General features: G+C 37.0%; 1 protein-coding gene across 1 annotated transcript in view; it reads right to left on the bottom strand.

The window, feature by feature from the left end:
- The window catches only part of EYS (eyes shut homolog), a 1,534,343-nt gene that overhangs the window by 38,352 nt on the left and 1,483,061 nt on the right, over positions 1 to 12,930 (bottom strand). The window contains exon 37 of the mRNA XM_041742712.1: positions 11,094 to 11,268. Coding sequence (XP_041598646.1) covers positions 11,094 to 11,268 — 175 coding nt within the window. The remainder of the gene's footprint in view (positions 1 to 11,093; positions 11,269 to 12,930) is intronic.

Below are 12,930 nucleotides of genomic sequence, written 5' to 3'. Positions count from 1 at the left end.
CATGTTATTTAGCAACAGATGGTCACATAGCTTAAAGGACTCCACTTCTGCATATACAACTTATTTCTCTGTTATTTGAAGGAAAAGAGAAACATACATGAATCTCCTCCTTAGGTAGACCATCTGTTGTACTGAATGACTTCATGTCAGTTTGCTTTCCTTTATGATTTATTTTCATTTCAGTAATAAACTGGGAGAATAAGGTAAGTGTGATATGATGGATATCATTTTACCTGCCAAAATTTACTCAAATGTACAATTTGAGTACATGTACGTGCTCAAATACATGCTCAAAATTTGAGCCTTTGAAAAATATGCACACAACAGTAAAACAAATGAACCTCACTCTACAGCAGAACGTGATGGCATGTCAAGACAGAACATGCTTACAAGGAAGGGTTGCTACAATCACTCCACCTACTAAGTTTCCCCATGGCCTTCCTTTCTTTGCTGGTGAGATCATTCACCAAACTCTGATGACACCACAGAGTGTAGAAGGATGAGAAGAAGCTACTCTTTACATACTAAAAAAAATATTGGCAGTTGTCTGTGGGCCTCAGCCCTAATGGTTCTGTCCTCCAAGTGTAAAGGCCTAACCGTTGTTTCATGTTAACAGTTGGATTCAGTTCCTCTCAGTGAGGGAATTGTCTTTGGGGAATTATTTACATGAGCTTCTTGGAGTAGATGGTGGACCCTAGCTGTAGTAATGTGAGCATGAGCCTGGACTACAAAAAGAAAATAGCTAAATTGCTCTGCCTAGGGCTAGACGGGAAATTTGGTTTGTTCTAACCTAGAGAGTCAGTTGGAGCAAAATAAAGCAATGACAAGAAGATACAGATTAAGTGGAGTGGAGTGGCCATGTATTTTTTCTGCAGGGGTGGGATGGCCAAAACACACGTTGAAAGTTGTTTAGGTGGCTATAATATAAACAGTTTCCTTCTATAGCTGCATGCACCCCCTCCCCCTGTACCTATAGAAACTGTCTGATCTATCTCAAAGTGTGAACGGTTTTGTTAATTTGGTAGAAATCAAATAAGTTGCCACTTTTAGACATACATTATATGGAGCAGAGTCTGTATGGGTGGGAAGGAGATCTGCAACCAGAGAAGGTTTTGAGAATATACCCAATCCTCCTGGAATCTGCATTAACCTTGGAAAGATCTTTGGACTTCCACAGTGTAGGGACCTCTCAAGAGTCTAGGAGAAAGCAACTGACATCTGAGTTACAAAGCAGGAGAAAAAAAGACATTCCCCTTAAACTACAGTAATAGGGAAGCCTGCTAAAATCTACACTGAATTCTTACTTCGATTGTTATTTTCTCTCGATTTATTTATTTTTTTTTAATTTTTTTTAAAAATTTTATTTATTTATGATAGGCACACAGTGAGAGAGAGAGAAGCAGAGACATAGGCAGAGGGAGAAGCGGGCTCCATGCACCGGGAGCCCGACGTGGGATTCGATCCCGGGTCTCCAGGATCGCGCCCTGGGCCAAAGGCAGGCGCCAAACCGCTGCGCCACCCAGGGATCCCTTTTCTCTCGATTTAAATAATAAAGGTATGAACTTCTTTTGGAATTTACATCCTTCAAATACATTTTTCCAAAGGTGGCATCAAATAATGGATTTGCATAGTTTTGGCAACTAAGAACTGAGGGTGAGGAAAGACTGGAATAAAATATCCCATTTTTTTTATCCCCACATTTTAAAAGTAGCTATCTATAACTGGTAAAAGCATGCTATACTTTATTTTATACTTCATGAATTTTCAAATTAGACAAAAATGTATATTATATGTACTATTGTTTTAAAATTCAAATACAAAAGTAGAAAAAAATAGTGTAAATCTATCTCCCTAAACAGTTTCAAACGATCAATTTTTAGCTCTTAAGTTTCATTTGCTTCTTTGTCTACTCTTTTTATTGTTTGGCCAAAATGTTTTGAAGCCATTCCCATTTTTACAGTACATATATACTATAAATATTTCAGTATATATCACCAGCAGATAAGAAACAAAAAAACCACAACGTAAAATCTGTATTGTACCCAACAAAAATGACATTTTGTTGATCATCTAATTTTTGTGCTCAGTTACTTATAATTGTCTCAAAAAGTTTCTTTGTTTTTTTTTTTTTGACAGTTCATCAGGATCCAAACAAATCCACAAATGCATCTACAGAGTATGTGTCTTAAGGCTTGTTACCTAGATAAAAATTCTCCCATTGCATTTCTTTCCATCTTTATGCTTTGTGTGCTGTTTGTACAGTAAAATTTGCCATATACTAGACTTGGTTGTTTATATACTTGTAATACCATTTAGCTTTTTCTCCTCTATGGCCCTTATTTTTCAGAGTCTCATAGATATAGAGGCTTGATTAGATTCATGTTCAGGTTTTTTAATGCATTAGAGGTGGTACTGTGTAGGTAATGACATCTTACCAGGAGGCATATAATGTTTGCTCCACATTTAATTATGACTAGCCAGTTGGTTCCAGTGGTGTTAGCTTGATCCAGCCATTATATAGTTTTCTATCAACCTTTCAGTAAATGATTCAAGTAGCCATTATTTTCTGTGATGGTTATAAAATGGTGATATTTCTAATTTCCATTATTTATCCTGCACTTAAATTAGCTCAGTTCGAATAAGAACTACTTCTCATCAATTATCTGGCTAGTTAATATTATTTAGTATTAGTTACCTATTGCTGCATAATAAATTACTCCAGACCTTAATGGTTCAAGGCAATAATAACCATTTTTTATTATTATGGACTCATAATAGGTTATTCTGCTCTCAGGCTTGCCACCTGTAAATTTGTTCTCTATACAACTGCCAGAGGAACTATATAAAATAGAGCCCGACCATTATTTTTTTTTTTTATTTTTAAAATTTTTTTTTTTTAATTTTTTATTTATTTATGATAGTCACAGAGAGATAGAGAGAGAGGCAGAGACACAGGCAGAGGGAGAAGCAGGCTCCATGCACCGGGAGCCCGACGTGGGATTCGATCCCGGGTCTCCAGGATCGCGCCCTGGGCCAAAGGCAGGCGCCAAACCGCTGCGCCACCCAGGGATCCCGAGCCCGACCATTATTAAAACTGTTCAGTGGGTAGAATCATTTTATCCTTTAATTTCACAATTTAAGAAAGGAATAAGTGCTAACAACTTTTTACCTAGCTTTGAAGTCACAAGCTGTCATTTATAGAACATCTTATTATTTATCCAGGTCAGCATCTATTCAGTGTGGGAAGGGACTACAGAAGGATGTATCTCTTAGGAGGGCCACTGGGAGGCTGACTACTATACTCTTTATAGAAAAGGAAGGTTGAACCTACCCATCTTTCCCTTTAGTTGGATTTCAGAATAATGAGTGGTACACTAGCAATCTCCATAGGTGACAAGTTTTTTTTTTGGTGGAATGTGTGTATAGAGTATCACTACAACTACATGTATTTTATATATTGGTATGTTTAAACCCATTACAGATATTATTCTCTGGGATTCTGAAATTGTTCCATCTTTAGCCAGTGGGAGTCTCTTAAAGTTGGCTTCTGTCTTCTTTCAAAATCACCCTAGTGGTCTTTGACAACTCTCCTGCTTTCAGGCACAAAAAGACATCCAGGATCATATCATACATTTCCTACCCCAGAGTTGAATGTCCAATTATACCAGAAGTTCTGGTTTATTTTTTAATTTTTTTTAGAAGTCATGTTTATTTTTTGTGGAAAATGCTGTTTGGAGATAAAGATTTTGGTATTAGAGTTTTCATTCATACCCAATCACTGTTGTTTCTGGATTTCTTTAGTGGACATAGCTAGAAAATAATTAAGTCATGAATTCATATATTATTTCTAGTTCAAATTAAAAATGAGAAGGTTTTTACTTTTTTGATTTTATGTCTATATCACTTTTCCCTTATGCTGAAAACCTTGGTTCTTAATGAGAAATATTAAGATAATTACTCATTTGGTTTATATCATCCATTCATTCATCCATCCATCCATCCATCCATCCATCCATCAAGCTATCTTGCTACCTAGCTGTTTTATTTTTATCTCTAGTTTCAGAATAATACCAATGCTACCATTTACATCAAGACTATAGGATGCAATATAAAATATCTTTATGGTTCTTTTTGTCTTTGGATATAACTCACTGTACAGTCAATTAATAATCATTTGAATTAAATGCCTCCTAGGTTATGCCACCAATTTGTTTTTTTTTAATATTTTAAAAATTTATTCATGAGAAACACAGAGAGAGAGGCAGAGACACAGGCAGAAGAAGAAACAGGCTCCATGCAGGGAGCCCGACGTGGGACTTGATCCTGGGACTCCAGGATCATGACCTGAGCTGAAGGCGGTGCTAAACCGCTGAGCCGCCCAGGCTGCCCTATGCCACCAATTTGAAATACAGTTAGATTCATTTATTTCCTTACTTTCTTTTCAATGCTTAAGAATTACTCCTTTTTCTTTTTTTTTCCATCTTCCAGGTGAAACACTGACCTAGTTCCAAATAAAAACAATGAAGCAGACTATATTTTTAAAAGTCCAGCTTTCATGCCTGTTACTTCTCCTTGTTCTCTTTCTCATTCTCAGGTAACCATTTATAATTTTTTTTTCCTGTAATCTTCCTCTGTTTTTTCTCCTTAGAAAATCTTGAGCACATGTGTATGTGTATATATAATACACATATTTATATGAGTGTATTTATATCTATTTATCTATATTATTCCCTTTCCTTGCATGCTTTGCTTCTTGACCATACTATTTTCACTTACTGTATCCTAAGGATCAGTAACATATAACGATTTTTATAGCCATGCCCTCTGTTGTGTAAATGTTCTTTAGCTTTACCAGTCAGATACCTAGTGATGAACAGCTTGTGTTTAAACAAATAGTTTTCTCTGGTAAAGACAGTGTCTACTTCTCTACAGCCCTGCCACTAAATTAGGCAATTTTTGAACTTTCTCTTAATCAAAAGGTAAGAAAAAATATTAGCCTTAACTTGGAATCCCTAGAAAACAGAGGCTAAAAGCAATTCCAGGGAAATGAAGGGGTCCTCTGCCTCGCAAGCAAGAGTGAGAAAAGAGCAAAGGGAGAGGAAGGAAGAAAACCAAATGGGAGGTGGTGAGTTACCTAGCTGGCTACACCGGCTGGCTGCTTGGAGAGGGAGTGTTTCTTGAGGGGCTGGAGAGTGATATACAATTCGTGGGGATACTGAGCGGGAGAAAGTCCAGCAGGAGCAGACAGGGTGACAGCAGGCCATGTGACACCTTGAATAGCAGAAGCAAGAACTCATGTTTTGCTGCACTGGCAATGAAAGATGAAGGGACATTTTGAGCAGGAAAGAAAAGCAGAGTTTTTAGCAAGATTCAGGGGGAGGGGGTTTAGAGAGCAGGGTGCTAGTTGGCGAATGATAGCACCGTCAGGCATAGGAGCACTAGTAGACTGCACTAAACTCTGCTGGGTGAGATCAGAGGACAAAATGGGCAAGGAACTCTTCATTTGGAGAATTTGGGGACCCCAGAGAGTCTACAATTGGGGAATTGGAGTTGGACCTTCTAACATTTTACTCACGTTTTTGTGTCCTAAGTATTTATTTTTCAGAGGAAAGAATTTTAGGTTTCACCTGATTCTCAGACATCTGTGAGCCAAAAAATAATCAGGAAACCCAGGGTCGGTGAGATTCTGTGATCACTGATAGATTCGTTTATGAACTTACTATAAATCTTGGGTGCATTTCACCTCTTGGATCCACATTCTCTCTGAACTCCTATTGTACCTACTGTCTGTGAAGCTCACTTTTACATTTAGCTTGTTTTTGTAAGTTTTGGCTTTCCTACACTGTTCTTTTCTTCAAGGAACACATGTCATATCACCCTCAGTCATCATCAGAATATGACTTTATGGTGTTAAAAGAAACTGAGGCATATTAAAAATTTTGAGTTTATTTGAGCAAAGATTAATTTGAACTGGACAGCCTCCAGTCTAGCAGATAGAAAGGAGCTCCAAGGAGCTGTACCAAATGAATGACTTTTACCGCTGGCAGAAGGGAGTAGGAACAAGGAAGTTATACCAGCAAAAAAGTAGACTGGTTATTGCAATGTCACTTCCCTTTAGGGGATGGCAGGGGTCTATCAGATTATCTAAGTCGTGTTGATCAGGTGATTCCTGATTGACTGGTTTCAGATTTCACTTCTGGCACAGCCTAAACTCAGTTTGGTGATGTAGGGCTTAGCATAAGCAACTCCATTTTGGGTCTGTTGTTTTGTTTTCAACAAAGGTCAAGCAAAATGCAAAGTAAATGATATAAAATCTGCTTTAAAACATGTTGCACAAAACACATGTACATATATGGGTAAGCTACAACTAAACAAACCTTTTCTCTTAGCCTTGGCTGCTGACTAACAAGAGAAATAGCTTACTGCTTTTCTGTTGCATCAGAGCTTATCCCAGGAGCATGAGTCCTTACATGAACTCTGCCTTATTATACTCTCATTTGAGAAACTGCATTAGAACACAACTGGATCTGTGTATGCTGACGTACTTGGAGTAGGAAAGCAGGGCTTGCAGTGGTTTACAGAGTCCCAGAGCACAGTCCCCACCTTATCAAGCCTGACCTCTCACCTTACTTGGCACAAGGCTTCCCCTTAGGTATCAACAATGCCTCCTACTCCCAGCTGTGGGAGTAGGAACCAAATAGAGCATTTTGAATTCTTTTTTTAAAAAAATTATACCATTCAGCTATGCATTGTTAAGACACTGACCAGCTTTGAGATTTTGCTTTTAAAATTTATTCCAGGGATCCCCGGGTGGCGCAGCGGTTTAGTGCCTGCCTTTGGCCCAGGGCGCGATCCTGGAGACCCGGGATCGAATCCCACATCAGGCTCCCTATATGGAGCCTGCTTCTCCCTCTGCCTATGTCTCTGCCTCTCTCTCTCTCTGTGTGACTATCATGAAAAAATAAATAAAATTAAAAAAAAAATAAAATTTATTCCAAACACCATGACATTTATACTTCTGGGTTGGGACTTACCTCTTGAGCATTTAGGAAATGTTTTATTATATGTGTTAGTTATTTTTCAGAAAAAGACCAAGCTTTAGCTTTGATCTGTCTATATTATTACCTAGAAATTCAATGTAATATTACTCTGCTTCAGGTAAAAAATAAAAGCATAGAGCCATGTAAAGTTAAAAGCCTGGGATAGAGGAAAACTTCTTAAACACCACTGAAAAGTAATTACAGAGAAAACAGCTTCTTTTGAAAAGGGATTCTTATTATTGAGATGAGATCAGCATTACAAAACTTACCAAAGTAAAATTCTCCGTAAACTCTTGCTACTAGAGCTGAATGACTGTGAGTGGGCACCTTAATACTTTTAAACAACTTTATTGAAGTATAATTTACATACCATAAAATTTACCTCTTTTAAATTCAGGGAGCTGTACTTTTAATAAGTAATTATATAATACTCACAAGAGCTACATCTGACTAGATACGTGTTTCATATGTAGTTAATATGGTACATATTTTGTTATTTTATTTATTTATTTAAAAAAAGATTTTAAAAATAATTTATTTATTTGAGAGAGGGAGAGTGAGTCGGAGGGAGAGGGAAAGAGTATCTGAAGTAGACTCCATGCTGAGCACAGAGCCTTATGTGGGGCTTGATCTCATGAGCCTGAGATCATGACCTGAGCCAAAACCAAGAGTTGGATGAGCCACCAGAGGCTCCTGTTGTTATTTTAATAAGAACCCAAATATTGGTCCCAATTTTGGTAAGATGGATCCTATAAAGAAACTTATCAGAGGTATCATTCCCATTGTACATGATTAATCAAGTCTATTTGTTATTCAAGTCAAGGCTCTCATGTTAGACTATGAGATACAGTTTTCTACCCACATAGGAATTGATGAAACCCCCAGGCTCTGTGTCATGAGGCAAGTTACTTCCAGTTTAGAGAAAATATGGAATGTCAATTGAAGACAACTTCATTTAAAAAAAAATTAAGAATAAATGAACAGATTACACACTACAGATAAAGAGATACTTAACACATTTGTTACCTTATCTATATTATTAGCTGCTTTTAAAATGCTTTAAATTTCTTGTTATTTAGGTTCTGAAAGAGTTTTGATCCAGGAACTAGATTTGATTTTGGGGCCTGCTGTACACTTTTAAGATGCTGGTTTATCCTCTTGATTCACTTGCAATCTTAGTTTCCCATCCATTAAATTGGGACTAGGATATCTGCCTTGACTAATTTAGGAAGGTGTAATTAGGGGAAATGGAAATAATGTACGCAAAAAATGTTCTGTTAGCCACAAACTTCTGTACAACTATATGGTATTACTTTTATTATCACAAATCAAGAAAATTTTCTATATTAATCGAAATAATCTGCAAATAGTTCTGAATGTCTGTCTACACTTGGCATTATACTTTCCAAGATAAACACTTGTGGCTTTTTTTTTTTAAAGGTTTTATTTATTTATTAATGAGAGACACAAAGAGAGAGGCAGAGACACAGGCAGAGGGAAAGGCAGGCTCCATGTAGGGAGCCTGACGTGGGACTTGATCCCAGGTTTCTGGGATCAGGCCCTAGGCTTGAAGGCAGTGCTAAACCGCTGAGCCACCTGGGCTGCCCACACTTGTGGCTTTTAAATGGAAACAGACCCTTTGTTCCACATGGAATAATGAGGAGTTGGAGTGAATGTCCTACTTGGGCTTTCCATTTTCTTTGCTTTCTTTATAAAGATTTTATTTATTTATTTATTTATTTATTTATTTATCCATAAGAGCACAAGCGAGGGGAGCATCAGGCTCACCGCTGAGCAGTGAGCCCAATGTGGGGCTCAGTCCCAGGACTCTGAGATCGTGACCTGAGCCAAAGGCAGATGCCTAACCTACTGAGCCACCCAGGCACCCCTTTCTTCTGCTTTCTTCCTGTCACTTCCCACTGTTTGTTATCACATTCTTTATTACTATCAGTATAGTATCACATTACAAGATAACAAATCACCTCAGAGGTGACCTGAAGAATGACCACATTTCTTTAGATAAAGTGAGGTAAATTTGTTCTTTTGAATAATTAAGCTTGGCTGTAGAGCAAATTAGAATGCCTAAGTTATAAAGCAAACCTAAAGGTTTCATTAAAAATTGTAAAGAAGGAACAGTAAAATCATAATGGTTAAGCTAATTCGAATTTATATTACTCCATGGTGGTCGTGTCCCAAGCTTCAGGTTTTGTCTTTAGCACTTCCATGGACTTGATCACATGATACATTTTTTCTTCACAAGTTTCCATAAAGTTCAGCTCACGCTTTTACCTTACTGTTTAGCACATTAGGTGTCTTGAACACATCAAGCCTTTTCATATTTGTTTTGGATTAATTTAGATTTAACTCCCCCACTGACCTTCCTCCCACAATCATAATCAATAGGTCATAGTATACCATGAAAATTTCTCTATAATATTTTCTGAATTAATTCTTTCCTTTTTTTAAATGGCTATTTCTTGAAATCAGGCCCTTCATAATGTGCTTAGATTTTCCAAAACTGTCTCCTAGTGATTCTGTGATACATCCATGCTGCAAAGGGATGTTTACATGTTTACAGGATTGTCTTTACTATGGCTTTTTCTTGCCTAGAAACTGTTTATGTCTTATTCTTGAGGACAATCAAATCTGTTATCTATCACATAAGTTTCTCTTCCCTCTATACTTCATCTGCCCCATTTCTCATACTTAATCAATTACAATATTCTGTTTAGTCAGTTTGGCTTCATTCTCATGATCATCATGGGATCACCTTGCTTGTCCTTACATTTGCATTAGTGCTTAGAACCTTTGCAATACAGATTCCTTCTGCTCATTGGTTCATTAACGGAACAATTAATGAATGTCTATTCTATGCTGGGCAACTCTTCAAGGTATGAGGGGTACAATGATAGAATGAAAGATCAGGTCCATTGTCAGGGAAAAATAATAACTAACACATAAACAGGCAAACAAAGAGAATGATATTTATGGAGAAAGGAAAATGTGATGATGTGATGGAGAATGAGTAGAGTGAGGGATAGTTTTGAGTTGATCTAAGGGAGCACTTTTCTGAGGAGGTGATATGAAGGAGGCAGCCAAATGGAGACTGAGTGCAAGGGTGATCCTGCCTCTGCTGGAAGACACAGGTCTAGAAGCAGAAATGAGCTGGATGTGTTCAAAAGACGAAGCAGGGTAACTGGACTTGAGCGTAATGAGGGAGGAGTAAGAGAGAAGACCTAAGAGGCTGCAGAGGCCAGATTATGTAGGGCCTATAAGAAACTAAACAGTAGAGTGGAAGAAATGGAAAGACTGAGTGCTTACTTTCTCTTTCTTTGGCATATTCCAAGATAACCCTCTTATATTACCTGTGCAGGGAGGAAATGATCAACAAAAGAAGTTCTTCATAAGACAACATTCCTTTGTTCTTCCCATTTAACAAGTCCATGTTTTTTCTTCATACTAAAGTAGTTCAGAAGTCAAATCACACAGCTTTGCTAGGGTCCACCTAGCGAAGACCCTTTCTTTTCTTTTTCTTTTTTTTTTAAGATTTTATTTATTTATTCATGAGGGACACCAAGGGAGGCAGAGATATGGGCAGATGGAGAAGCAGGCTCCATGCAGGGAACCCGATGTGAGACTCCATCTCGGGACTCCAGGACCACGCCCTGAGCCAAAGGCAGACACTCAACCACCGAGCCACCCAGGCATCCCACGAGTACCCTTTCTAACAGAGCTCAAACCTAAATATGAAAGCAAATCCCATTAGGCAAATTCTTGTATGATTAACATCTCTGGCAATACTTTCAATGTTATGAATTTAAGATTATTTTCCATGGTATCTGGAATGAGATGCAGTGACTCATTTCCATTGTTGAAAGAATTGAGAAGGTGGCATAAATGCTGCACCAACCCTTTTCCAGTTTTTATCTGTTGTCCAATCACCTAGGAAGTCCACATAACATATTTTAAATGTGAACATCAGTCTGTGTGAGTGGAGTACTGCTTAGCATGCCAATAACTTGCTAGTTTATTTCTTAATAATATCATACTTACTATACAGTGAAACCAGTCTCTATGCACATCCCACCATTGGCACATTTCATTAAACTGCAGGGAGAAGCATCACACTGGCTAACACTGCGCCCAGCATTCGGGTGGCCCTCAGGGTTTCCCAGACCTCTGAAATGGTCCTTCTTCTCAGTGCGAACTTGCATAGTGAAAATACAACCTTGAAAAAAGGCAAAAATACTTCATGTAAAAAAACATACTGGAAGAAATAAAACGAGAAGTATTTTTCATTTTTAAAGCAGCGTTTTTTTCAGCAAAAAGTAATATATGTCAATTTTAAAGGAAAAACTTAAAAACACAGAGAAGCACAGAGAGAAAAATAAAAAAAAAATTCTACAGTATCAACACTGTAGAAAGGACAATTTCTTTAAAAGATTAATTTATGTATTAGAGAGTGAGAACAGGGGTGGGGCAGAAAGAGACAATCTCAAGCAGACTCCACACTGAGTGGGCAGCCCAATGCAGGGCTGGATTCCCAGGACCTGAGATCATGACCTGAGCTGAAACCAAGATTTGATTGCTCAACCAACTGAGCCAGCCAGGCACCACTAGAAAAGACAATAATTCTTAACATTTTGGTATATATTATATGCCACTAATTAACATGTATATGTGTATATATATGCATATATGCACACACGCAGCAGTTTTTCTAGCTATATTTTCTTTTAAACAAAAATAGAATCCTGCATTAGATATATATCAGAAAGTATTCCAAGCATTTGTATATCATAAATACCATTAACTCTTTTTTCATAGCATTAACTATTTTTAAATGATGGCATACAGTTCTTTTATATATTTAATTAACCTTCAATTATTGGGCAACTGACTGAGTTCTACCTTTTTGCTATTAAAAATAATGCTATGATTAACATAAGGATATCCTTGTGTATTTGCTAATTATTTTCTTAGTAATAATTTCTAGCAGTAAAACTACTAGGGCAAATGATATGGATGCTTTGAAGGGTGCACCAATGTCATAGATATTTTGCACAATTTTATCTCCCCACTGGGTACTGGAACACCTGCTTATTTACAAGTCACTACATGCAAGAGATTATTATGTTTCATTTTAAAATGAAATAAAGAATAAAATTTTCTTTTGCTATTTTTAATTGAGGTTTAAAACTTTTAAATAAATTTATTAGCCATTTGTATTTCTTCCTTTTCATTTGTTTATTATGTATTTTTTCTCTGTTCATCCCTTTAAACATCAATTCAGAAGACCTGCTTACATGATGAGCATATTAGTTCCTTGTCATGTATTGTTAATACTTTTTCAGTTTAGTATTTGCCATTTAATTTTGCTTACGTGAAACTTTTATTTTTTTATATGGAAAAGTTTTTAATATTTATGTCACAATACTCTCTTTTTTTCCCTCATGGATTTGTCTCTGCATATATCCTTAGAAAGTTCTTTCCCAGTTATACACTGATCTTACTTATATATGGAATCTAAAAAGTCACTCATAGAAGCAGAGAGGAATGGGGGTTGTCAGGGGATGGAAGTTGGAGAAATGGAGAAATGTTAGTCAAGTGGTACAAACTCTCACGTACAAGATGAGTAAGTTTTGGGGATCTAATGCATAGTTTGCACTGATAGTTAATAATACTGTATTATATACTTGAAATTTGCTGAGAAAGTAAACTTTGTTTTCACCACACACACACACACACACACACACAGTAACCATGTTAGTTGATGAATGTGTTAACTTGACCTTGGTACTCTTTTCACGATGTATATGTATACCAAACCATCATATTCTACACCTTAAATATATACTATTTTATTTGTCAATTATACTCAGTAGGGCTG

The sequence above is a fragment of the Vulpes lagopus genome, chromosome 1, assembly GCF_018345385.1.
Source record: "Vulpes lagopus strain Blue_001 chromosome 1, ASM1834538v1, whole genome shotgun sequence".
Lineage (NCBI taxonomy): Eukaryota > Metazoa > Chordata > Mammalia > Carnivora > Canidae > Vulpes > Vulpes lagopus.
Note: the sequence above shows the minus strand (reverse complement) of the source record. Positions and strands in the feature narration are given on the sequence as shown.